At 35.1% G+C, this 25,628-nt stretch overlaps 1 protein-coding gene across 8 annotated transcripts in view; it reads right to left on the bottom strand.

The window, feature by feature from the left end:
* The window catches only part of PCNX1 (pecanex 1), a 175,377-nt gene that overhangs the window by 39,817 nt on the left and 109,932 nt on the right, over positions 1 to 25,628 (bottom strand). For all 8 annotated transcript variants that reach the window (XM_081508889.1, XM_081508892.1, XM_081508893.1 and 5 more), the window contains 10 exons: positions 19,162 to 19,271; positions 18,439 to 18,544; positions 17,012 to 17,104; positions 14,227 to 14,377; positions 12,223 to 12,364; positions 11,084 to 11,261; positions 8,481 to 8,589; positions 7,307 to 7,436; positions 4,077 to 4,135; positions 1,897 to 2,112 (listed from right to left, as the gene is read on the bottom strand). In XM_081508889.1, the coding sequence (XP_081365015.1) occupies positions 1,897 to 2,112; positions 4,077 to 4,135; positions 7,307 to 7,436; positions 8,481 to 8,589; positions 11,084 to 11,261; positions 12,223 to 12,364; positions 14,227 to 14,377; positions 17,012 to 17,104; positions 18,439 to 18,544; positions 19,162 to 19,271 (1,294 nt within the window). The remainder of the gene's footprint in view (positions 1 to 1,896; positions 2,113 to 4,076; positions 4,136 to 7,306; positions 7,437 to 8,480; positions 8,590 to 11,083; positions 11,262 to 12,222; positions 12,365 to 14,226; positions 14,378 to 17,011; positions 17,105 to 18,438; positions 18,545 to 19,161; positions 19,272 to 25,628) is intronic.

The raw sequence follows: 25,628 nt of genomic DNA, 5'->3' as shown, positions 1-25,628 counted from the left end.
CTGAAAATTTTAACCATGGAAAGGACATAACTGAATTTACCTTAAGAAAAAGAATCACTATGGCTGAGTGAAGAATTACAGGGGCCCCTTGCTACTGAAACTCAACATGAGTTCAGAAAGTAACATGGGGCTTCCCTGGTGGCTCAGATGGTAAAGAATCTACCTGTCATGTGAGAGATCTGGGTTTGATCCCTGGGTCAGGAAGATCCCCTGGAGAAGGGAATGGCTACCCACTCCAGTATTTTGGCCTGGAGAATTCGATGGAAAGAGGAGCCTGGCAGGCTACAGCTCGTGGGGTTGCAAAGAGTTGGACATGACTGAACGACTAACATTTTCACTTTCAGAAAGTAACAAGTACTGCATTCCCAAACTGATTTGAGTTGTTTTTAATGAGAGTTTGAATGAGAAAGATTTATCCAAAATTTTATTTGAATCTATTTGATACCGGAGAGTAAGGTTGGGAGAGTGAAAATTTGGATTGATTTTTGATTTGGAGCATTTCTGACTAATCTGATGGAATGAGCAGTAAGAAGTACTCCCTTCCAATTCACACACACAGAAATGCTGGATAAAATAGCCTCCACACAAGATATTTGTTAAAGAAAAAGTTAAAATAAAAAAAGCAAAGGTGAAATCTTCAGGTGCCAGCAATTTAAAAAGAAAGTGAAGTTACAGCAGTGTTATCTGTAGTGATGAGGGGGTACCAACTTTTGGATGAGACCAATTGCATTCAATTTGAACAGCAGTGGGTTAAGATCCTAGAAGAGACGGAATTAAGGTCCTGAGCTTCTGATGGAGAGTCAGGAACAAATCATAAGATAACAGGACATTTTGAAAAAGAGAGAGAATGGATTACAAATAAATAACAAATAGCAAACATTAACATTTACTACCCTGAGAGTTACACAAGTAAAATTTTATTTCTGATGAATGGAGTAACTTTGGAAAAGCACTTGCTTCATTAACAAAGATATTACATGAAAAAGGTGCAAACTTTCTGATGCAATACTATGGCAAAAATAAAGCTATAGGGTACAGGTCTGATTTGATCCTGATTTGTTTAGACAAATGCTTTATTTCCCGTTTCAAGTTAAAAACACCTATGGTACTTCTTAGAATAGATCAAAACACTGCTTGAAAGCTTTCTCTAAGAACGTTCCAGTCCAAATGTTCCCTAGGTTGGAAACATGTGCACTAATAGGACTCCTTCAATTCCTATGAAACAAGTTTTCATTTCTGCTTACAAGACGTTCACTTTATAGCAGTTGATAACATCAAGCTGATATGTTTTTGAACGCACAATTCTTTGTGTAAAAATAGCTTCACTTGTCAGTATACAAAACTGTTGAGGGCTGGTGGGGGAAGAGGGAATAACTGCTTAATGGATGCGAGGTTTTATTTGGGGATGATGAAAATGCTTTGGAACTAGACAGAGGTGGTGGTTATGCAATATCATGAATGTACTTAAATGCCACTGATTTGTTCACTTTAAAATCGATGTTATGTGAATTTCAACTCAATTAAAAAAAACGGTTGCAGACAATAGCATGGCAACCACATGAAAGTAACTCAGCTAATCTCTGCCTCTAATGAACATACGCAGCTAATCACAAAGAGACAAACAAGAGGGCAAGCACAGAACAGAAATTCACTATCACCAGGAAAACAAGTGTATTATACACTATAAATACAACCTTTACATACCTAGCATACTGCAAAAAATTGTTCTCTGAATGTGAAATTTGGAAAAAAACTAGTAATTACTCTTTAATAGCTTTTCTCCTTCCACAATTCCAAGACTATGAATCTTATTTTATAACTTTCTATTTGAGATGTAAACACATAAAACTTAGATGTCACAGGAGTACATTATAGAAATTAAAGGTAATGTCTTACCTCTGAATTCAAGTCCCCGTAGCTGGAAAGTCACCAGCCCATTTCCAATCTCTATAAGGTGGACTAACGCATTGAGGTAGTCAGAGGCAAGAATGAAACAGTCCCCAGTACTATAGTTTCCCCACCGTCCAAGGAGCAAATCACCACACAGACTGTGTTGTAGGGATCGGGTTAAATGCTCATAAAAGATGGAATTCAGATTGTTGTCATCTGATCCTACAAGAAAGGATTAAAAAATGCTAAATTATTTTAAGTCCCCTTTATATCTACAAATAAGATTGTTAAAAGTATTAAAACTAATTTCCAGTTAGGGTTATATCTATATTTCTTTAACAAGGAGGGCAATATTTAGATATCCTTAGACTTTCTACGTAAAAATGAAACAAAGGACAACGGGAAAATTTCTCTGAGTTAGAACTCACATAACCTCTCTAAATCTCTGGTTCCCATCAATAAAATGTAAGAATTGGATTAGATAAGATCTTAGATAAGATCTAAGGTCATTTCTGCCTCTTTAGCAGACCACGATCTTTTCTATCACTGCTCAATTAATATGCCTCATAATTAAAACCATGCAAGAGAAATGAAAAAGTTAAAAGCAATTTTAAACCACAACAAAAAGACACACTGACAAGGTCAAGTTTCTCAGTCGTGTCCAACTCTTTGCGACCCATGGACCATACTGTCCATGGAATTCTCTAGGCCAGAGTACTGGAGTGGGTAGCCTTTCCCTTCTCCAGGGGATCTTCCCAACCCAGGGATTGAACCCAGGTCTCCTGCAATGCAGGCGAATTCTTAGCCAAATGAGCTATCAGGGAAGCCCAACACTGATAAAGGAAGGGAGGTAAGTAATATGAGATTTGGAGAAACAAGACAGTCCAAAACTAAGAGAAGTTGGTCACTTAAAAACAAAACAAAAAACAACTGTATATTGAGATGTCTAATATTAGTTTAACAGAAATGAACCATATATATATGTTAACAGCAACAAGGAACCAGAAAAATTCATTAGAGTCATCCTTTAAGAAAAAAAAATTACGATAAAACATCACTCAACAAATGAGATGACTGTTCGAAAATAGTGCATCCAAAGCAATAATCTGTAAATGGGTGCCCCAAGTATAGAACTAAAGAATGGCAAAATATACTAAGCTAAATGTTTATTTTAAACTCAGTTTAACTAAATAACAAAATAAAAAGGAAAGCCTAGGCTCAAGCTTCAATACAATAGTTGTATCTGATGCTCTGTCTGCTCATTATGAAAGTGTGCATATTACTTCAGGACATGGGTCTTTGTGATATGCAGGAAGGCAACATCATTCCAAGCCCCTTACAAGGACATATAGGAGTTGAGACAGCTGTTTTATCCACCAGAACATGATAAACACAGTCATTAATATCAAATAAGTAGTCCTCCTTAATCCAATTTTATAATTATGAATCAATCTGATTACTATAATTTAGTTTCTCAAGCAGAGCACTTGAGTAATCTGTGAGTTAATGAAAACAAATATTCCAGTCTATGGGGAGCCATATTTCTTTTAGTAGATTAATACACTGATATTCTGGTTGATACATTAATCTCTTATGGTTGGGACAATGAGATTCACTCTTTCTGTGCCGGATTATAGGTAATAGGTGGGCTCAAAGTTTAGACAATGGTAATGATCTGTCTGTCTGTTCAGTCGCTCAGTCATGTAATGAGACCACCAAAATCTCACCCACTGAAGCCTTACCTTCAGTGGCTATTTGGCTCCTATAGAGGACCTCTCTGTATACAATAAGCTAAATGAAATTACATTAACACTTATCTAAACATCTGGGGAGGCAGAGAAGCAAATATATTAGTAAGTAAAGTTCAGACTGCATACTCTTCAATACACCTCAGCAGTTTTTCCTCCACTGTGCTCTACTTTTTTAACCTATTTGTAAGAACAACCTTTGAATGGCAGTTTTAAATGCTTATCATCATTCTTAAAATGCATTTTATAAAAGATGAGTATATAAATTTTAGATACTCTAGTTCACATATACTTTGCTAAAGTAAAACAAAGCAAAGGATATTTAGTTATTAAAAAATGACTGTGGATGCCACAGAGGATTCCCAGTAAGCTGGCAGTGAAGTGCAAATATAACAAATTCCTTAGACTTGCTTCTTTACTCAAAAATAGGGCTATTACCTGGATTTCTATCAAGCTGGGAAGCTAATCTGGTATTTGAATGATCCACTCGTTTTGTGCTGAAAAGGGCAAAATAAAACATCTTTAGTATGTTTTTTATATTAAAGAAGACTTATAATTAAAAGTGAGAAAACTATACAATACAGATGCAATAAATATTACCACTTTATGAAAATGTCTGAGAAAAATCTGTTTAGTAACATATTGATAAAATTCTCCAAAAGAACAAATTTAGGGTATTTATTTTTTACTCTTTTACTTCTATCATACATAAATACCAATTTTTTCTTAGCTGATTTTTAACTGAACAGTGTATAGAAATACAGTAATGAGTTTAATGTAAAAAAATTTGATTAGGTTGAAAAACTGCATACCGTACACAGTTCCTAAAAATAACTCAGTGCATGAAACATTCCTTGTAAAGGGAAGGTTATTAATATCCTTGGGACAATGTTCATTAAAACAGTGGTTTCCAAAATGTGGTCCACAGAACCTGGAGCATGAGACTCAAAATCTTTTCAGGGAGTTTTCCAAATCAAAACCATTTTCATAACAGTACTGAACTGGTATTTGCTTTGTTTTTTTCCCCACTGTATTGACAACTGCACTGATGGTGCAAAAACAATGGTGAATAAGACTGCTGATGCTTTAACACGAATCAAGGCAGTGGCACCAAACTGTACTATTTTTCACTGCTACCCATGCACAAGAAACAACAAAAATTCAGTTTCCCTTAAAAATGTCCTTAATGAAGCAACAAAAATATTAATTTTATTAAATTGCAGTCCCTCAGTACAGGTCTTTTTAATACTGTGTGTGACAAAATACACATAAAGTATTTATGCTGCATTCTGCAGTAGGATGACTGTCTGAACGGAAAGCTCTTGAGCAGCTACGTGACTTGCAGACTGCACTAGCTTTTTCCCCCATGGATCACCATTTTCACTTGAATAAACTATGACTATTCAGACTTGAGTATCTGACAGACATTTCTCAAGTGAAGAAAGTGAGTCTGACATTTCAAGGAAAATAACTAATAATTATACCTGTTGCCAATAATAAAAATTCAAGATTTCAAGTAGATATTAGAATTTTAGAAAACTTTCATTTACCACCATGTGTTTGATAGCTTCCCAATACTTCAGTACTTTTGAGATTGGTGGTGATATGAATATATATATATATATATATATATATATAATATTGTATAATGAAATAGGTCAAAATCTAGAAATACATTACTTACTGAACTAGTATTTTCGAAATGATAAATAAAGATGTTATAAGCATACGCATTGGTAAAGATCCATTCACACTATAAGACATATCAGTGAATTTTGATGTAATACAGTTCCTAAAATTCACCGATATAGTTTTAGATTCCACATTTCCACTAATCATTAGGAAACTGCCATTTGTCTAAGGATCAAAGAAGAATACCCACAATTGTCTAAAAAGGATATTAAAATACTTCTTTCTTTTCAAACTATGTGTCTGTATGGGGCCAGATTTACTCTATATACTTGAACCAGAACAACATACTGCAACAACAGATTGAATGCAGAAGCAGGTAAGAGAATCCAGCTGTCTTTGATTAAGCCAGACACTAAAGAGATTTACAAAACTAAGAAAACAATGACATTCTTCTGATTTTTTTGGTGTGGAATGGGAAATAGTTATTCTTCATTAGAAAAATGTCATTTATATTAACATGTAATGAGTTTACTGTTACCTTTATACTAATAAACATTTAAAATTCTGAGGTTTGATTTATACTGGGCTTCCCTGATGGCTCAGTGCGTAAAGACTTAGCCTGCAATGCAGGAGACACAGGAGACATGGGTTCAATCCCTAGGTCAAGAAGATCCCCAGGAGAAGGAAATGGCAATCCACTGCAGTATTCTTGCTTGAAAAGTCGCATGGATAGAGGAGACTGGCTGGCTACAGTCTAAAGGGTCGCAAAGAGTCGGACATGCACAGCACACGCAGCACATTGTACAATGTGTGTGCATGTATGTGTGTGCTAAGTTGCTTCAATCATGTCTGACTCTTTGCGACCCCATGGGCTGTAGCCTGCCAAGCTCCTCTGTCCATGAGATTCTCCAGGCAAGAATACTGGAGTGGACCGCCATGCCCTCCTCCAGGGGATCTTCCTGACCCAGGGATCGAATCCGCGTCTCTTATGTCTCCTGCACTGGCAGGCAGGTTTTTTACCACTGAGCCACCGGGGGTGTAAGATAAAATATCTGCAACAAGAACTCTCTGGAGACTTCAATAATTTTAAGATTTTATGTGAAGGGGTTCTGAGATCAAAAAAGTTTAAGAACTGCTGCCACAGAAGTTACTCTGAACTAAATTTAAGCTGGCCCAAAAGAAAACAAAGACATAAATAAACACTGAAATTCACCAAAAAGGGAAACACTATGTGTGGTTTTAGGTAAAAGGCCACAGAAGAAGTTTCACATCCATAAGCTAGTTCATTGTTCAAATGTCAAGATTACCATTTTCACCTATTATATGTGCCGATGTGTGACAGTGTGGAGAGAAATGCAGTCATGGAGCTGGCCAGCTGAGTTATAAGTTCGTACAAGCTCTTTCTGAATCAATACATTAATATATATCATAAGTCTTTATAAAGTTTAAGCTCCATGATTCAGTATTTCTCCTTTAGATATTTTCTTGTATTAAAAAAGAAACAAGAAAAAAATTTGGAAAGATTATATACAAAGATAGTTTCTAGGCATCACATTAAACATCTAAGGAACTAAGCTTCAATGGGGAAAACACTTTATGTACAAAGATGGTCATTTAAAAGTCTATCCTCATGAAAAACTACAAATAATCTAGAAAAAGTTTAGCTCTAAAAATACCTTTCTTAGAAAACTACGAGATAACTAATTATGACTGCTATAATGAGGTAACTGTGTAGCATAAAGTTTCAGAGTAAGATTAATGTAAAACAATTCTAAGAAATAACATTAAAAGCAAACAGAAAATGAGTATATGTAACTAGGACTATGTTTTAAATCTTAGGGAAAAAAAAGTAGAGAAATTGACTGATTCTTCCAATTTTATACAATTTTGGAACTTTTAAGAGTATTCATAAAACTTCAAGTATTTCAGTACAAAAAACTGATTAACCAAGAATAATTTACAATAATGCTGTCAATAGTTTTTCCTAGAAAAAAAAAAAGATAAAAATTGGCTTTCAAAGATTTGTCTTTACTCACTTATAGTCTCTCTCCCAGAATTTCACAGGCCGAACATATGATGTGATGAATATTGCACTTCCCAAAAAGGGGTTCAGTGGAGTAGAAAAGAAGGCTGACACGGCAGCCTGAACAAACAACATGGCTGAATCTATGGGAAAACTGGTTAAGGATCTTAGCATTTATCTGGTTATTATACACACACATGCACACATTCACACCTCTCATAAACACACCACAGTTACAGCAGTTAGAAAGATGAGGTTCATCAGAGGAATACAGAAGAAAGTGTCCCTGGGCAGTATGAGGGGTAGAAGTAAAAAGACAGCCAGGAATGTACAGCCCGGCATGATGCTGTGAAGGGAGCCAAATAAACATTTGCTAACGTGTGTTTGGTAAAATTCCATGTACCACTCGGGTAGATATACCCAAACCATGCTCGGTTTTAAACTTCCAGATGATAAAAACTAAAATTTAAAGATACAGAAAGTGTGCATATCAACATCTACACAGTCACTAACCTTTACATTTACTTAGAATGTACATTTAAGATGAGAACAGAAAATTTTGAACATAAAAGTTTAATTATAATCATATCGTTATGGAAAATGTTTTGAACCCTCATTTATACGTATTTTTAAACACATTTTATATGTATTGAAAATTCGTAGACTTTAATACTCACATATATTAACATAACATTTTTAATCCAGCATCACTTATAATTATAAAACTTTAATACTGTCCTCATGCTCAGATGATCTGTGGACCACAGATGTTAGTACAAATTAAACGATCAAAATCGGTACAGGTGTGGGTTCAAAGGATTATGAATTTCTGATAATTTATCATACAGTAACCTATACTCTGGGCTTCCCAGGTGGCTCTAGTGGTAAAGAACCTGCCTGTTAATGCAGGAGATGTAAGAGACATGGATTTGATCCCTGGGTAGGGAAGATCCCCTGTAGGAGGGCATGGCAACCCACTCCAGTGTTCTTGCCTGGAGAATCCCTTGGACGGAGGAGCATGGTGGGCTACAGTCCACTGAGTCACCAAGAGTCAGACATGACTGAAGTGACTTAGCACGCATGCATGCACCCTATATTCTATGCCTGGGAAAAGTTATGTCTACAAACCAACATTCTCATCAAGGATATCACTGCCCTTTCTTATAAAATTTTTATTAGAAGGATACGGGGCACTGCAAAAGGCTGAGCGAAAGCATGGAAAGCAGAACCCCATGTAATTTGCCATGGGGCAATGTAAGTATACACAAACTGCAACTTGTAAAGGAGTTCCCAAAGCTGTAGGAGGAAAAAAACAATCAGTAAAAAGCTTATTATCAGACTTTTAAAATAGAAAATGAAAAACTTCTGAAACGACTTTCTTCCTAACAAGGAAACAGCACTGAAATAAAAGAAATAACCCTGCCAAAACACTGCACATATTTTTAAGCAAAGATGGTTAACCGACTTATGGATTTGTGTTTTTTTTTTAATTCTATGCTCTCTACTGGTTATATTACAACTACAAATAAAAAAAAAAAGGAAATATAGATGTCTGTAAAACTTAAGCAATAAATGTATTTTTTTTATTCTAATACATTTCCCTCAAATTTTAGTGCTTTGGGAACTGAGCATGTTTTAAAGGCAATGTCAAAAGGAATTTGAAAGCAGTCAGGAAGGGGATAAGTTGTAATACAGTTGTCACTGCCTATTTGCCTAAGAATTTTATTAGTGTGTGTTAGGCATCTGTTCATAATCAGAACTGTTACTGCCAATGGGAACATAATATACATTTTCATCTTATTTAAATTAGGATCTGTTTTGCTGCTGAATATGTCTTCAACACTGAAACAGAATTACTGCATTTGCTTAAGGTTGCCTCTGCATGCTAGACAATGCAAGACCCCATTCTTAGAACAGATCACAGACTCTCAAAAGCAAGAGGTTCTGACTAACTCAATGCCATGATTCAGGCACCAAACACCTCAAATTTAAATAATTTAGCTGATTTACAAATGAACTTGTTTAATTTCTAAGTGAAAAAAGAAATCACAACTTCAACCAATCAGAAAATGCAGATGAACTCCTGCATTCTTTGCCATGACTCAAAATTGTGCTGACAATCTTCGGCATTAATGTGATCGGGATGATGGGAAGATATCAGAAGCCATTACAACTGCTTAAAAACAGTGGCTCGGAACACGCCTCCATCTTTAAATGGGATACAGACTCTACTCAGATTTGACTGTAATATTAAAGAAAAATGACATGGCAAGTGTCTGGTGAAACTATTTTCGTATCCAGAGTAATTTTTTCTTGAAATATTATTAAATTGATGGTATATCTTACAATGGTATATTAAAATAAATATTGAATATTACCTGCTTAATATCACTGTTAAGTTCTATGAAGTAGCCATATAAAATGCAAACTCTTTACGCTTTCTCTGTTTTGTTAACTAACGTAGCCTAAGCATCTAGAATAGTTCTGGAACGTGCTATGCTCTCAAAAATAATCTGCCTCACAAATGAAAGTATTAAGAAAATTCAGACTAATGTGAGTTAAGTGTAGTGACTATTTCAAGGATTGTTTAGTTTATATTTTACTGCAACTTTCACTTTTTTCCAACCAGTATAAGAAGATTCAATACAATTTCCAATCTAAATATTAAGTTCGTGAGGAATCACATGCTTTTTTTATTCAGATAATTCCCTCACTAACGTTCTGGCTTCCTCCTTTGGTTAAACATGCTCACTAGAGGAGGAAATATATGATACAAATGTATACAAATTAGTAATTGAGCAAATATAATACTGCAATATTTTAGAAGCTATTTAGCATGATATATAGTACAATATTTAGAAACTGACTACTACTAAAACCTTGTTCAATTAATGGTTTTCATTTGTACTGTCCCCATGCTAGGCCAGATCTCTATCACATCTAAATTACTGTCACAATCTCTTAAGCTGTTCTCTATACCTTTAGATTCTCTCTTCCCCAATTCATCCCAAATGTGGCTGACCAGGCTAACTTTTCTAAAACTGGGCTTTCATTGTGTTTTGTAGCTGCTCATGTGCTTCAGCCCTCTGTTACCTATCAAATGGGATAATATATGTCAAAGTCTTTTGTATGTGGTCAGTGTTAAAATGAAATCTAAACTCTATTTAATTTCAAATAATCTGCACAACTGAAGTCATTCAGAAAGGCAGTGTGGTTTAGCAATAAGATTCCTGGAGGTAGAAGATGCAGGTTTTACCATCTCACCTGTAGAAGGACTAAAAGCACCTATCTTATGGGTGGAAAACAAATCTTAGAAGCATTCCGTAAACTTCAGAGTATTCTGCAAATAAACTAGTGTCTGATTGTTCCCACCTGGGTTCACTGCCCTCTGTCTCTACCGTCTTCACTCAGCATCAGGTTATTTCCTCCCTCTATCTATCCAGCTGCCTACAGTTCAGTTCAATTATTACCATGTCTATCTCTAACCTCAAAATCACACCCCCTTTTGGAAGATCCCATGTATTCAAAAATATATACCTAATAGCGTCCCTTTAATTTTTCCATATAATATTTAATATTACCTTCCTACCCACAGCAAGAAATGTATCTTCTAAGGATCACAGTTGACTGCTATTGTTTAGGGATTCTAATCCTAAATAACTGGTTGACTGAAGAAAGATATTACTTAAAAGATAATGAAGCAAATGAAATGCAAGCATAATCCTCACTAAATGGCACATCACTTAGGGAGACACTTTTTACAGACAGGAATGATTTCTTCAGATATTACCTTGTTGAAGAGTATAGACATGAAGAAGAGATCCAAGAGCATGGTCTCTGAAAAAGCTTCATAGTCAATTTTGAAAAAGAGCACAGTAAAGATGACTGTGACATACTGATATGTAGGACTGCTAAAAGAGGATCGTAGCAACTTCAGACCAGCAATGGTGATCATTAAAGCACCTAATCTACAATGTAGAGAAAGAACATTAATCAACTAATAACTGAAAACTTTAGATAATTATGAACTTCAGAAAAATTACCATTTACTAAGCTTAGAATATTATATCAAATTTAAACTTCAAACATTTCTTTTTAATAATGTGTCATGATTCTGATCTCTTATATAAATAAGCATAAAAATAAAGCATAAAAATAAGCATAAAAAATAAGCAACAAAAAAACCACATAAAAACACACACACAAATAAGTAACAATATTGCAATTCTGACATTTGGTTCTCCAGGTTCTCAGTATTTCTATTGCTTTAACATTAATAGCATTTAGCACATAAAAACATATTAATAATGACAAATATATATTATGTATAAAATAGGAAATTAATAAGGACATAGTATCAGCACAAGGAACTCAACTCAAAGCTCTGCTGTGACCTAAATAGGAAGGAAATCTAAAATAGAGTGGATATATATATATATATATGTATGATTGATTCATTTTGCTGTACAGCAAGAAACTAACACAACATTGTAAAGCAACTATAGCCCAACAAAAATGAATATGAAACAATGCTGGAAAAATATATTAATGCTTACCCAACAACATGTACCTAGTAGGCCTACAGGATGACTGTATAGGCAAGTGATCACCTAAATGGTCTGATTCACACAGTACACAAAAGTAATCATTCCAAACCTTACCATCTAATAATAAAATTAACCTTATTTAATAAATATCATCTCATAAAATACAGATTGACAATTAAGATGTCTGGAGTAGTAATATGCCAAGAGCAGAAACAGATGTTTAGAAAAGGGAACTCAAAGACTGAATTTCACCTCAATTTTTCCAACAGTACTTTGCACCAAAGAGACATTCAATGATTACTTGATATTTGATCAATAACCTAAGACAGTGCTATGACAGTCCTCAACAGTCAAACTTAGATAAGAGGAGTATCATACTTACTCTGTATCCAGTTTTTTTGGACTCGCAATTGTCTCTGCACTGCTACTAAGTTCATTGAGAACAATCAAAGGATAGATGATATTCTTCTCCACAAAAAGAAGCCACACATGAAGTTTCTCAAACCACATCACAGTAGCTGCATCTAACAAGGCAATATTACGTTAAGAAGACCATGTATAAACGCGTTTTAATGCATAAAACAGTCTGGCAATATCATAAGAAAGGAAAAATCTTGCCACTCAAATTTAGCTCTACTATAAATAATGTAAAAAATCCAATACATCAATCATTTGTCAATTTTATGAATTCTGAAATATATTCAATTTTCCAACTTGGATGTTAATTTAAATTTAGATGAGCTGAATTTCATTTTAAGCTTTACTTCTTGAAACCTCAGTTTTAACCCTAACTTTCTCTTATTTACACTTACAACATTTGGAGAAAAGGTTACTGAAGACAATTAAACTGCCCCTTTCATCCAAAAGAAATAAATGATCTATTAAACTGCTTTAAAAATCCTTACACTTACACACACACCTTTAATATATAAATCTCAGAACAGCTTTGAAAGTATGGTATGTTTTGGATTCACACACTTGATAAGTGTCATTTTCACTGCCAACAACATTTTCCCAATATGTGAACATTTAATGTCATTGGGGAAAGTGTCCAGGATAAGCTGAAAGATTTAAAATAAGGTTCTCCAGCTCTCTGAAAATAATGTCAACCACCTCTAAGAAGTTTTCTAATGGACATTTTTTTTAATACCTGTTAAAATCAACTTTGCTAATGCCTAACATTCTTAATAAGTGAAAAATGTTTTTTTCAAAATTTAAAAAAATTTGGACTAAATGTTAAGATGAAAATGAACTATAAGATCAATGATTAACTTTAATGAAAACTGTTTTTTAAAACAAACCCGATATACTTGCTAAGATTTATATATGAAAGCAATTAATAATTAACCATAAAAAATATTTAAACCACTATGTTATTTTCCTTACAGTAAGAATGGACCAGTACAAATTTTTTTAGTTTTATGTCATTTATTGCAATCTACACATTAGTGTTTGTTTAATTATCTCTCCAGGATCAAAATAGTGATCAAGATCACAGTACCATGGTGACTTAAGCAATTCTGCTAAAAAGCCCAGGAAATTTGCTTTGAGATTGCAAAGTCAAGTTTCACATGGAAACCTTTCACACACTTTAGAGTTCTTTACAGAAGTTTAATCTATCTCTGAACAGTTGAGAAATTCACTCTCCATATTAATTCATTAAACATTGGCTTATTTAATCAATAGCAAATAACAATGATGACACAGATATTAACTTTTATTATCTCTCTAAAATGAGGAAGTATAGTACATTAGAGGCCATTATAGGTTATGGAGCCAATGAACCAGAATGATAACTTATAATGGAAAAGTAAAGGTTTATAGCAACAACTAAAACGCTTGCTGAATGGTCTGGCCTTCTACTTCTTTTTAGTCATTTTACATTTTATCCTAAATTATCTGAATGAGAAACAGCAATAACAAGTGCTTTCCACCTCTTTTCTCTTGATCAACTCTTTTATAACCCTCTCTGGTAGGACACAATGTCATTGATGGAAACAGAAGCCTATTCCTTTTATGCTATGAGTTAAAAATATGTCAAATGGAAGTCTTACAGGGGATTGAGTTGCCTGCAAATGGCAAGGAAGAACTGAGGGTAAAGGTGGGGCTGGAAAGAGAAGTCACAGACATACCCTGAACGATTAATCAATGAGAGGTCTGTGATGGACAGTTTAGAGGAGGGAAGAGCAAGGTTTATCCTGTGGAAAGTTAGCGCTGACAATTACACTTCCAATGAAATGAAAGCATCTTGCAAAAGGTCTGACAAAGAGCTGAGAAACACAAACCAAAGGGTTAGTTGATGAAACTTATTTAACTGTCCGCCTGTCCACTAAGTAAATGAAAAAATCCATGGTATTGAAAGGAAAAGTGTTAGTGAACCACTTACTTCGAACTTCATACTGATTATACTCCACCGTCTTGAGCAGAGGGTGAGAGAAGCAGTGCCATGGCAGCTGCTTCCTAACTTGAGGCAGCACGTAATGGGTTACAAAACCCACGAAGCCGACCAGTGCGTACAACACATACTTGAGCGCAGGCTAAGACAAGGATAAAGTTGAAAATATTACAAGTGATTTTGAAAATGACTCAAAGGAGAACTTCTAATTTGTCAGTTCAATTTTAGTCCTTACAGCATCTGAGAACTAAACATTTGTCTACAGTTAACATTTCCACATTATGTAATTTTCTGATTAAAACAGCTATAAAAGTTAGTGGCTGGTGATGTAATAGAGATATTTTAAAATGTATTAACTACTTTGGTGTCTCATACTGCCAATGTAACTACAGTATGGCCTGAGGTGTACCGTTTCCTACTCTAGGAATGTTCTGTGTGACTAGCAGAGCAATGTATTAAATTTTTACTAACAGAGATAAAAGACATGAGCTAAATAAAATTGTAAATCTGAAGAGCAGACCCAAACTTAAAATGTTTACATAGTTTGAAGAGAGTTCTTGTGTATGACTAAATTCACAAAAAAACAAAGTACTATCACTTCAAATATTCAAATTAATTATTTAGAAACTAAAGTGGCCTGCATCTGACCCCTGAAGACTCACAGGACCTCACTCAGTTTGCAAGGTACTCAGGAGTTAATGGTTCAAATTGGAAAAGAAGAAAACAAGCAAAAATGTTAAAATTAAATAATACAACCTTTGTTTCTAGGCAAATGGAATAATAGAGACTTACTTTATTCCTCATGAAACAAAATACAATAAAATACATGAACCAATGTTTTGCAACGTATTAGACATAAGGAAATACACAGTGAACGCTGAGAGAAAGAAAACAGATGAGGTCAGTGTCAGGCCTGCTCCAGCTTATTGCCCTTAAGAGAGTTTCCAGACTCTAGTGCAGGGAGGGGAACCCACGTAGGTCTGGAACCTCCTGAGTGGAAGAAATAGAACTTAAAGGCTGGGGAGAGTAAGGCAGCTAGAGCTCATCAGAGTAAACAGTTTTCCAAACAGAAAACTGCATGGAGGGAGACCTGCATGGAGGAAGATCTGCAGAGGGTCTAGCTCTAGTATTCAGGGGAATTAGCACACATGTGTGGGAGTAGACCATGTGTGGCCAGAGAAAGAACCATACCAAACTCACACGGCAGGTACTATTATGCCTGTTCTCACAAGCCAGACTGGAAAAACTCAACACTCCCAGGGTACTGGGCAGAGTACTCCAAAGGGTGTTGCCTCCAAAGGTAGGTGGAATATTAGCCCTGGACTGAATAGCCCTGGTCTCAATTAAGCAATCTTAAAAGTTAGATTTGAGAGGATCAAACTGTTTACAAGGAACTTAGGGCCAAAAACAAAGTTCAAGAATATTTCTAGAAATAAAAAAATATCCAATACCCACAAGGCAAAACATAATGCTTGACATCCAATCAAAAACGACCATGCACGCAAGGAATCAGGAAACTATGATTCATGGGGGGAAAAAACCGAACTAATCAAAACCAACCCATAAGTAACACAGAAGTCAGGATTATGAGACAAGGATGTTAAGAGAGATAGAAGGGAATTACATAAGTTCAAAAAAGTAAACAGAGGCATGAGAGATATGAAAAAGACCTGAAATCAACTTTGAAAGATGAAACTTGTTAATTCTGAGATAAAAAATACACTGGATGGCATTAACTGCAGATTAAACATTAAAGAAGAAAAGATTAGTGAACTTAACAACAAAGCAATAGAAGTATTCAGAATTAAACATGCAGGGGGAAAAACAGAATTTAAAATTAAAAAAAAAGTGAACTGTGGGAACAATTCAAGAGGCCAAAGATTATGTAACTGGAATCCACAAGTGGGAGTGGGTGGAGGGACAGCAGAAGAAAAAGAGGAAAAACATTTAAAGTAATAATGACCAAAATTGTCTAAAGCTGATGAAAACTAGAACGCAGATGCAATGTACCCTAAGCACAAAAACATGAAGAAAACTATGTGAAGAGGCATGATAATCAAACTGACAACACGTAGAAACACAGGTCTGCACGAGAGAATGAAAAGCACTGAGGAGGGCAGCCACAGGGCCTGCAGGACCACCATCTGGGGAGCGTCACCTACACCAGGCCTGATTTACAGGACGGGGTTCTAGACTTCCAGCTGTAACAGAACGAGACTTTGGGGAGTTTAGAAGGATGTCAGTCATGGAGGAAAGCGAGCATTCTGTACAAGTCAGTCCAGGACGGTTCCCACGATCCTCACTTCCTGACGTTTACGCCTGCCTGTATTCCCCTCCCACACTATAGCAGGTTGCCCAGGGTGACCTATGGATACGAAGACGTGGTGGTATGCCACAACCACATTAATTATAAAAGATCAGGACACCGGTCTTTGGCCTTCTCTCTCTAGGATCACCAGCTTTGGGGCAAAGAAGCTAGTGAGGATACTCCAGCAGCCCATGGTGAGGACCACACAGAGAGGAACTAAGCTCTCTGGCCAACAGTGAGCAAGGAAGTGAGGCCTGCTCACAGTTGCATATGACTGTGGCATAACACACTGAGCTGAGATCATCTAAGCCACTCTCAAGAGTCATGACCCATGAGAAACCATGAGAAAAATAAGTATTTGTTGTTAAAACCAAACAAAAAGTCACATATTTTAGCATTATGATCAAATCAGAAGTGAATCCAAACAAAGTTATTTTCCCCCAGTGAAAAGAACAAAATGATCCTTACCTGCAATACTGTGAACACTGTGCTCACATGAATAGCGAAATACAGCACACCGATTACAACGCACACTACCAGGTCAGACTGCAAACGCTCGCTCTGTGCAACAAAACAATTTATCAAGCATTACACAAAAATTTAAACAAAACCTTTCCTCTCAAGTGGCCAAGTTTAAGAAATAAATTTTCATTGATCCTATTCTGTAGCACTTCCAGGTATTTCTTACACATAATAATTGACTACAATTAAGTTTTATTTACCTCCTATCTTGGTTTGATGCTGCAATACCAAGGAAATTAAACAAGCTTAACTAGTTCCACACACAGTAAATATATCATAACAAAGTCTTTTAGAATGAAGATTTTCCCCTCATTGGTCTGTAAGTTTTACATGGGAAAAAGAAATGAGATTCTTAAGTTCTTTTATAGGGTATATCCTTTTGGATAACAGTTATATTTTCATTGGCTTTCTGAAGAGTTGAAATTGCATGTACATGTCCTATTTTACTTACTGAATTTTGATTCTTTTGGGAGTTACAGTAAAAACAAAAACCTCTTGATATCTATGGTCATCATCACCACAGATTTATGCTTAATTTTAAGCTAGATTCAGAAATATCCTACTATATTTAACAAGAAATGTCCTTTGCTAACATGAAAACTAAAGTTAGGAGAAATTGCTTAAATTATATGTTGAGGCAGTTTTATAGTTTTCTAAAGTTTTCTGTTTTTTAGACTATGTGAATTGCTCAAGTTCAGTGAAGGTCAATATAATCTAATTCAAGGCCTATATAAATTCAGTCTTTCATAAATGGAAATATGTAAAGTAACTTAGGAAAAAAATGTTTTTATGTTTTGTTGCATAAAGTAGATATAAATCTATAGAACTCATTTTTTAAATTATTAAAAGAAGGCAGGTAACATAACAAAGTTTGAAATTACTGTATCTGCTTAAGTATATGAAATTAGTATAGGTTACTGTTCTCTCCTTCAACCTAGAAAATAAACACACATACACAAACACTTTTCAGACTGCCTTTAAGAACTAAAACCCATTAAAACACCAGCAGATGACTCATAAGTACAAAGTTTTTATCAATAACAAGAAAATAAGTCTAATTTATGCTAATCTTCACCTTTCAAATCCTAGTTTAAATTCAACAGGATTAAGAATTCTGTAAACAACGAAATCAATTTCACCTTATCTAAAATGAATATTTAGCATACTGTTCTACATCAAAACAAACTTTGAGGAATGAGCATTTCTTACATGTGAAAATCTGAAATAAAAACTACCAACCATGTACAGTAACAATGTATATGTATTTTTCCCAGTTACTAAAGTTGTGTTATCTCCTAAAATGTTCATTATACAACATGATGAACTGTATAAAATTTAATTCTTTGAGGTGATTTTAAAAAGCTAAAACTTACGACAGAATTTCTAAGTTTTTCAGGTAGTGGATCTTTTACTTCAGACAAAGGGTCTTCTGGATTTTTCTCTTCTGTTTTTGGAAAAATCTTGGATTGCACCAAAGAGCTTTATGTTAAAAAAGAGAGAGAGAAAATCATAATCTATAAACTAGTACTTCAAATGACAAACTTTATGATACAATAGAAAACAAAGTGATCCAAGTATATTTACTCGTCGTGTGTATGCATGCTTAGTCACTCAGTCGTCGTGTCTGACTCTTTGCGACCCCAAGGACTAACCCTGCCAGGCTCCTCTGTCCATGGGGACTCTTCAGGCAAGAATACTGGAGTGGGTTGCCATGCCCTCCTCCAGGGGATCTTCCCAACCCAGGGACTGAACCCAGGTCTCCCGCAATGCAGATGGATTCTTTACTGTCTGAGCCACCAGGGAAGCCCATATTTACCAATTAACAAATGACAAAGTTTAAGATGCCATAAATAAGCATACAATAAGAATATTTTAATGAAAATACAGTGTTACATCTCAGAAGACAAAAAGCTAAAAGCTAACAACTCTCACCCATGGTGATTACAATGACCTAAAGTTAATGTATTTTGAAACCAAATATAGATAAGTCAACAGTGTTTTGACAAGGCAGTGGAAAAACAGATATTGAAAGTTAAATTTGAAAGAAATGCCAACTTATTTAAATTTCTCTAATTCAAAAACAAGTGATCACTTACAAAAGCACAGATGGATCACTGCTTTGTCGGCTGAGATGATAGGATACTGCCACTAATAAACCACAAAAAATGGAGAAAAGCACTGGAATATGCTGGCCATCCCAAGAATCCTGTTGGAAAAAAAAGTTTGACAGAACAATATGCTTCTAATTCACAATGTATCATATAATCCTTTTATGTCAGTATTTTGGAGAAAGATAACTGAATTAAACAAAACCTTTTCAGTCATGTTATCAATTGCATTTTATTCCATATAAACTTAGACTTACTACTTTCTGATGAACTAAAATCTAACTGCTAAATAATCATCAGGTTGCCTTTGGTACTAAAGCTCTATTATACACTAGGAATGACACATTTGTTTCTGATACATGCTGCTATCAATTTCTGTCATATTTTAAGTGGTATTAAGTTTATAGTAAACCATGTCCTATTTTTTGAAAAACAAAATAACCTGTTGTAGCAAACTTCTGATTATATATAATAATGGAGCAGGAAAAGGTAACACATGATATAATACTTAAGGCAAAACAAACTGCTGACATTTGGCATGGTACTTTCTGGATGCCTTTGTTCATATGCCATTATATTCTCTAGAGCACTAGGTATTCAGTGTTTCTTGAGTGAATAGCTGTATATTCCCAGAAAAAAAGTAATACAAAGCTAGCTTCTAAGGCCAACCAGACATGTGGATATGCCATGTCTGCTTTGCTCACTACAGTATCTCTGGAGTCTGCTAGCATGGTACCTGGTACAGAGTAGACAACACTGGTAAAAGGAATAGCTAACAGTTCTTAAGTATGGCCTGTGAAGTAAGCACCTTTGTCTTTGGGGATTCAAGAGGGGAGAATGGTGAAGCAGGTAATCAAATGGAAGTTTATTATGCAACCTGCTTCCACCCCCTCCCCGCCATTTAATAATAAAGTCTTAGAAACTGTTCCACATCACAACAGAGACCTTTTCTTTAATGGCTACATAAAAATCTTATCATCATCATCATATTATGTATATCATACTCTGTATCAAGCTCCTTTCTCAGATCTTTATAAGTATTTATAAATTCTTACAATCATCCTTGGAGATATGTACTGTTACTCTCTAATTTATACATGAGGAAACTGAGGTAGAGATGGTTTAAGTACGTCCAGTTAAGTGGTGGAACCACAAACTGAACTTCGTTATATGTTTGAATTTATTGAGCATAAAATTAAACACTATTTGAAGAGTTCGAGAATGAAAGAAAGATAATACATAAGGAAACAAAATAGAGGAAAAGATGAAATGTTTGTAAGAACAGCATTAGCATAGTGATAATAAGGTAAACTTATTAGGTGTATGAGGGAGACAAGGAAGACTGTCTAATAGAAATGCGAGGAGAGAGACAAAAGAAAGTTAAGCCTACAGCTTCCATAAAGTGCAGTCCATGGCTAATGCCTAAAACCTGACAAATTACAAGAAGTGTAAGTTACTTAGAGATAGGGAAGCAAACACCAAAAGAATCAGCTCAAAGAACTGAAAGTGATAACTCTGAGGAAGGGATAAAGGGCTAAGGGACTGCTAGTCTCGGCACTCTTGTAGAAATATTTGACTCTGAAAGGTAAGTATGTACAACTCTGGTAAAAATTAAAACTGCAAAAAAAGATGTCCAGTACAATCACTTTGGAAAACCGGAAATTCCATTTTAATTATCCACTTAAGAAAAATGAAAACATATGTCCACAAAAAAGACTTACATAAGAACATTCATAGCAGCCTTATGCAAAATGGCCCTAAATTAGAAACAACCCAGATGTTCATCATTGAGACAGTGGATAAATTGTGACATATTCATACAATGGAAATAGAGAGGATTAAAAACTAATTGGGAAATACTTCTCTGCAATAAAAGGGGGAAAAACTACTGATACACATAATGTAGATGGATCTCAAAAACATTATAAACAAGATACATCAGTAATAAAAGAGTAAAGATGGTATGACTCCATTTATATGAATGAACTTCAAGAACCACAAAACCTACAATAAAAGTGACTGGGAAAGAACAAGAGGGAACCTTCTGATGGTGAGAAATTATTTTATATCTCACTAGGAGTATATATTACACAGGTACGATTTGTCAAAACTTGTCAAATTGTGTACTTAAGATTCACTGTGTATAAATTCTGCCTCAAAACAAGTATTATTTAACAAATGCTTGACACTACTTATTCTCTCAGACAAAAGAAAAGCATCCTTAAATTGGTCTCAAAATGACTTATTTAGATTAATATTGTTGAATCATGCAATATGATGATTAAAAGATTAAACGGTGAATTCTTTTACGCGCTGTACTAGGTCTGAATGCTTTTATTTCAGTAAACAATAGCCCACATTCTAGCAATCTCTTTAAAAATATGTAAAGACGTAGGAAGTATATACGTAACAATAAGTAATAAAGCTGTCTTAGAGGAAAACCGTTAACTTTTAATGAGCTTTAAAGTTCAAGGGAAAAAATGTAAACAAAAAATCAGAAGTTAGAATTTCTAATAGATGTATTAGGTTGGTGCAAAAGTAATTATGGTTTACATGGTTGAACTTTGCTGTTTGATACTGGGATACATTCTTAAATAAACGTGGTTATGTTATACATTATTTTAATGTGCATTTCTTATGTTTTTTGCTAATGACTTATTACCTGCTGTTTATATGTATTTTAGAAATGGTGCTAGATAAAAGGTAAATTTGAGCAATTTTTAAATGTGAGTTCTAAATGGGTTGTAAAGCAGCAGAGACAATTTGCAGCAACAACAATGCATTTGGCCCAGGAACTGCTAACCAATGTACAGTATGCAGTGGTGGTTTAATAAGTTTTGCAAAGGAGACAAGAGCCTTGAAGATGAGGAGCGTAATGGTCAGCCATCGGAATTTGACAGCAACCGAGAGGAACTCTGAAGCTGATCCTCTTAAAACTACACGAGAAGTTACTGAAGAACTCAACGTCAACCATTCCATGGTTGTTCAGCATTTGAAGCAAACGGGAAAGATGAAAAAGCTCACTAAGTGGGTGCCTCAGGAGCTGACTGAAAATAAAAAAAAAAACTGCTGAAGTGTCATATTCTCTTATTTTAGGCAACAACAAAACATTTCTTGATTGGATTAGGATGTGTGACGAAAAGTAGATTTTATACAACAACCAGCGATGACTAGCTCAGTGGCTAAACCGAGAAGAGGCTCCAAAACACTTTCCAAAGCCAAACTTGCACCAAAAAAGGTCATGGTCACTGTGTTACTGTTTGGTGGTCTGCTGCCCATCTGATCCACTAGAACTTTCTGAATTCTGGTGAAACCATTACATCTGAGAAGTATGCTCAGCAAATCAATAAGATGCACTGAAAACTGCAATGTCAGCAGCCCACATTGGTCAACAGAATAGGCCCAATTCTTCTCCATGACAACGCCTGACTGGATGTTGCACAAACTTCAAAAGTTGAATGAATCAGGCTACGAAGTTTTGCCTCATCCACCATATTCAACTGACCTCTCACTGACTACCACTTCTTCAAACATCTCTACAACTTTTGCAAGGACAACACTTCCACTAACAGTAGGAGGCAGAAAATGCCTTCCATGAATTCATCAAATCCCAAAGCATGGGTTTTTACGCTACAGGAATAAACAAACTTATTTCTCATTGGCAAAAATGTGTTGACTGTAATGATTCCTAATCTGATTAATAAAGATGTGGTTAAGTCTATTTATAATAATTTAAAATTCACAGTCCAAAATCACAATTACTTTTGTATGAATCTAATAAATGTCTATATTAGTGAATAGATAAAAAAATTATCAGGGAGAAGGTGAGGGTGGGACATTCTGGGAGAATAGCATTGAAACATGTATATTATCATATGTGAAACAGAACACCATTCCATGTTCGATGCATGAGACAAGGGCTCAGGGCCGGGGCAATGGGATGACCCAGAGGGATGGGATGGGGAGGGAGGTGGGTGGGGGGTCCAGGAAGGGGAACACATGTAAACCCATGGCTGATTATTCATGTCAATGTATGGCAAAAACTATTACAATATTGTAAAGTAATTAGCCCCCAACTAAAATAAATAAATTTATAAAAAAAAAAAAATTAAACCATTTCTAAAGATATGCAATAATGTTCCTCAATGAATCTAACTATCCAAAAGTAATTTCTATGATCAATTTCTTGTGTATTCTTCCATAAATGCTCTATGTATACATAAGTTATCAGGTGTGTTTTTAAATAAAGACACAAAGGGAACAACATTTATTTTTTGGCATATTGTTTTCCTTTTTATTAACACACACACACACATACACATACATACACACACACACACACACACAGTGGAATATTATTCAACCTAAAATAAGGAAATCTTGTCAATTGCAACAACATGGATGAAACTGGAGGGCAATATACTAGGTGAAATAAGCCACAAAGAGATTCACAAATACTGCACCTTACCATTTATTTACGGAATCTTAAAAAGGGGGAAAAAAAAAATTAAACTCATAGAAACAGAGAATAGAAAAGTGGTTGCCAGGGACTGGGAGGTAGGGGAAATAGGAAAAGGTTGGTAAAAGAGTACAAACAGTTATAAGACAGAATTTAGGTAAGGCATGGGCAAAATGGATAAAGAGGGTCGAAAGGCACAAACTTCCAGTTCTAAGACAAATAAGTACTGAAAGGGTAATGCACCACAGTGACCAGAGTTAATGATACTGCATTGCATATGTGAAAATTGCTAAGAGGATAGCAGTTTCTCTTTCTCACCATAAGAAAAAATATTTGTAATTATCTATAGCGGCTTCCCTGGTGGCTCAAACAGTAAAGAATCTGCCTGCAATGCAGGAGACCCAGGTTCAATCCCTGGGTTGGGAAGATCCCCTGTAAAAGGAAATGGCAACCCACTCCAGTATTCTTGCCTGGAGAATTCCATGGACAGAGGAGCCCGATGGGCTACAGTCCATGCGACTGCAAAGAGTTGGACATGACTGAGCAACTAACGCATGGAGACAGATATTAATTAGATTTATTGTGATGCTCATTTTGCAATATACATAAATATTGAATCTAATAAATATTGAAACTAATATAATGTTATATGTCAATTATACCTTAATAAAAAATTAAAATAACAAACTTTAAAAAATTTTTAAAAGATGAATAAGGTCTGAGAAGCTAATAAGTAACACAGTGACTATAGTTGATAACACTGTACTGTAGAATTGAAATTTGCCAAGAGAGTAAATTTAAACATTCTTACCAATTAAAAAAAAAGTAAATATGTGAGGTGATAAATGTGTTAACTTGATGGGGGGAGTTCTTTCACAATGTATATGTATATCAAATCATCATCATGTACACTTAAAATACCTTAATTTTTATTTGTCAACTACATGTCAACACAGTTTGGAAAAAAAGAAAAATAATACGTCTTGGAAATCATCACATATTTATTTGCACATAAAAATCTATTTTTATTCATTTTCATGACTGTATGGTATTCCATTGTGGGACTACACCATAATTCATTTAATTAGTCACAAATGACAAATATTGGGTCATTTACAGCTTTTGTTGTTATAAACATTGCTATGATAAAATCTTTGTATACAATCTTTACTCATTTACATAACCAAATCTGCACATTTATTCTATTACCATGGGGAACATCTAAAACTAAAATAGTCTGGTATAAAACGCCATGGACAAGAAAGAAGGGAAAAAAATGTATCTCCCTGCCTGCCTTAGGACACAAGGTACTAGTTGGCAGCTTTACAACTGCTGTTCTTCTGCTACATAATTACAGTTAGACAGGCTTTTAGAAAATTAGAAAACTCACTGTACTGTTAACTTCTATGGCTGCAATTTCCAAATAATGACCCATTTTCCAAAACATATTCTCCAAACACAGATCTGAAACCTTTATACCAGGATGGTTTAGATGGTGTACCTGGGAGAGCTTGGATTTGGATCTCATTCATCACCTCTAGTTCTTTACCGGGCCATCATCAAGCATCTCCCTCTCTGCTCAATCTCCTCCTCCCCTTTTAAATGCAATCAAGCCTCAGATCTTTTTTAGAAAACAAAACCCAGGAAACAATCCTCTCATGCACACAGGCTTCTCAACTATACTCTAGAGACAGTAGAACACGTTTCCTTAATATCAGTTCAAACCTAAATTTCTATTAACCTAGCTAGCTTCCTCAGCCAAAATACCAAAAAAGCTATTTTGCTCAAGTCACCAATATCCTATTAACTGTCAGATTCAGTAAAAATTTTTTCACATTGTACCACCTCTGAAGTTTCCTTTGTTGGATTCTGTTCCATCCACTGCTTAAATATTGGCATTTCCCAGGGTTCTATCTGCATTCATTTTCTCCTGCCAACCCAAGGTAGCCATTTTTTTCTTATACTTTAATTTGTTGATGAATTCTAAATCTTTCCA

Source organism: Giraffa tippelskirchi, chromosome 7 (genome assembly GCF_054371585.1).
Source record: "Giraffa tippelskirchi isolate mGirTip1 chromosome 7, T2T-mGirTip1v1.2.pri, whole genome shotgun sequence".
Taxonomy (NCBI): domain Eukaryota; kingdom Metazoa; phylum Chordata; class Mammalia; order Artiodactyla; family Giraffidae; genus Giraffa; species Giraffa tippelskirchi.
Note: the sequence above shows the minus strand (reverse complement) of the source record. Positions and strands in the feature narration are given on the sequence as shown.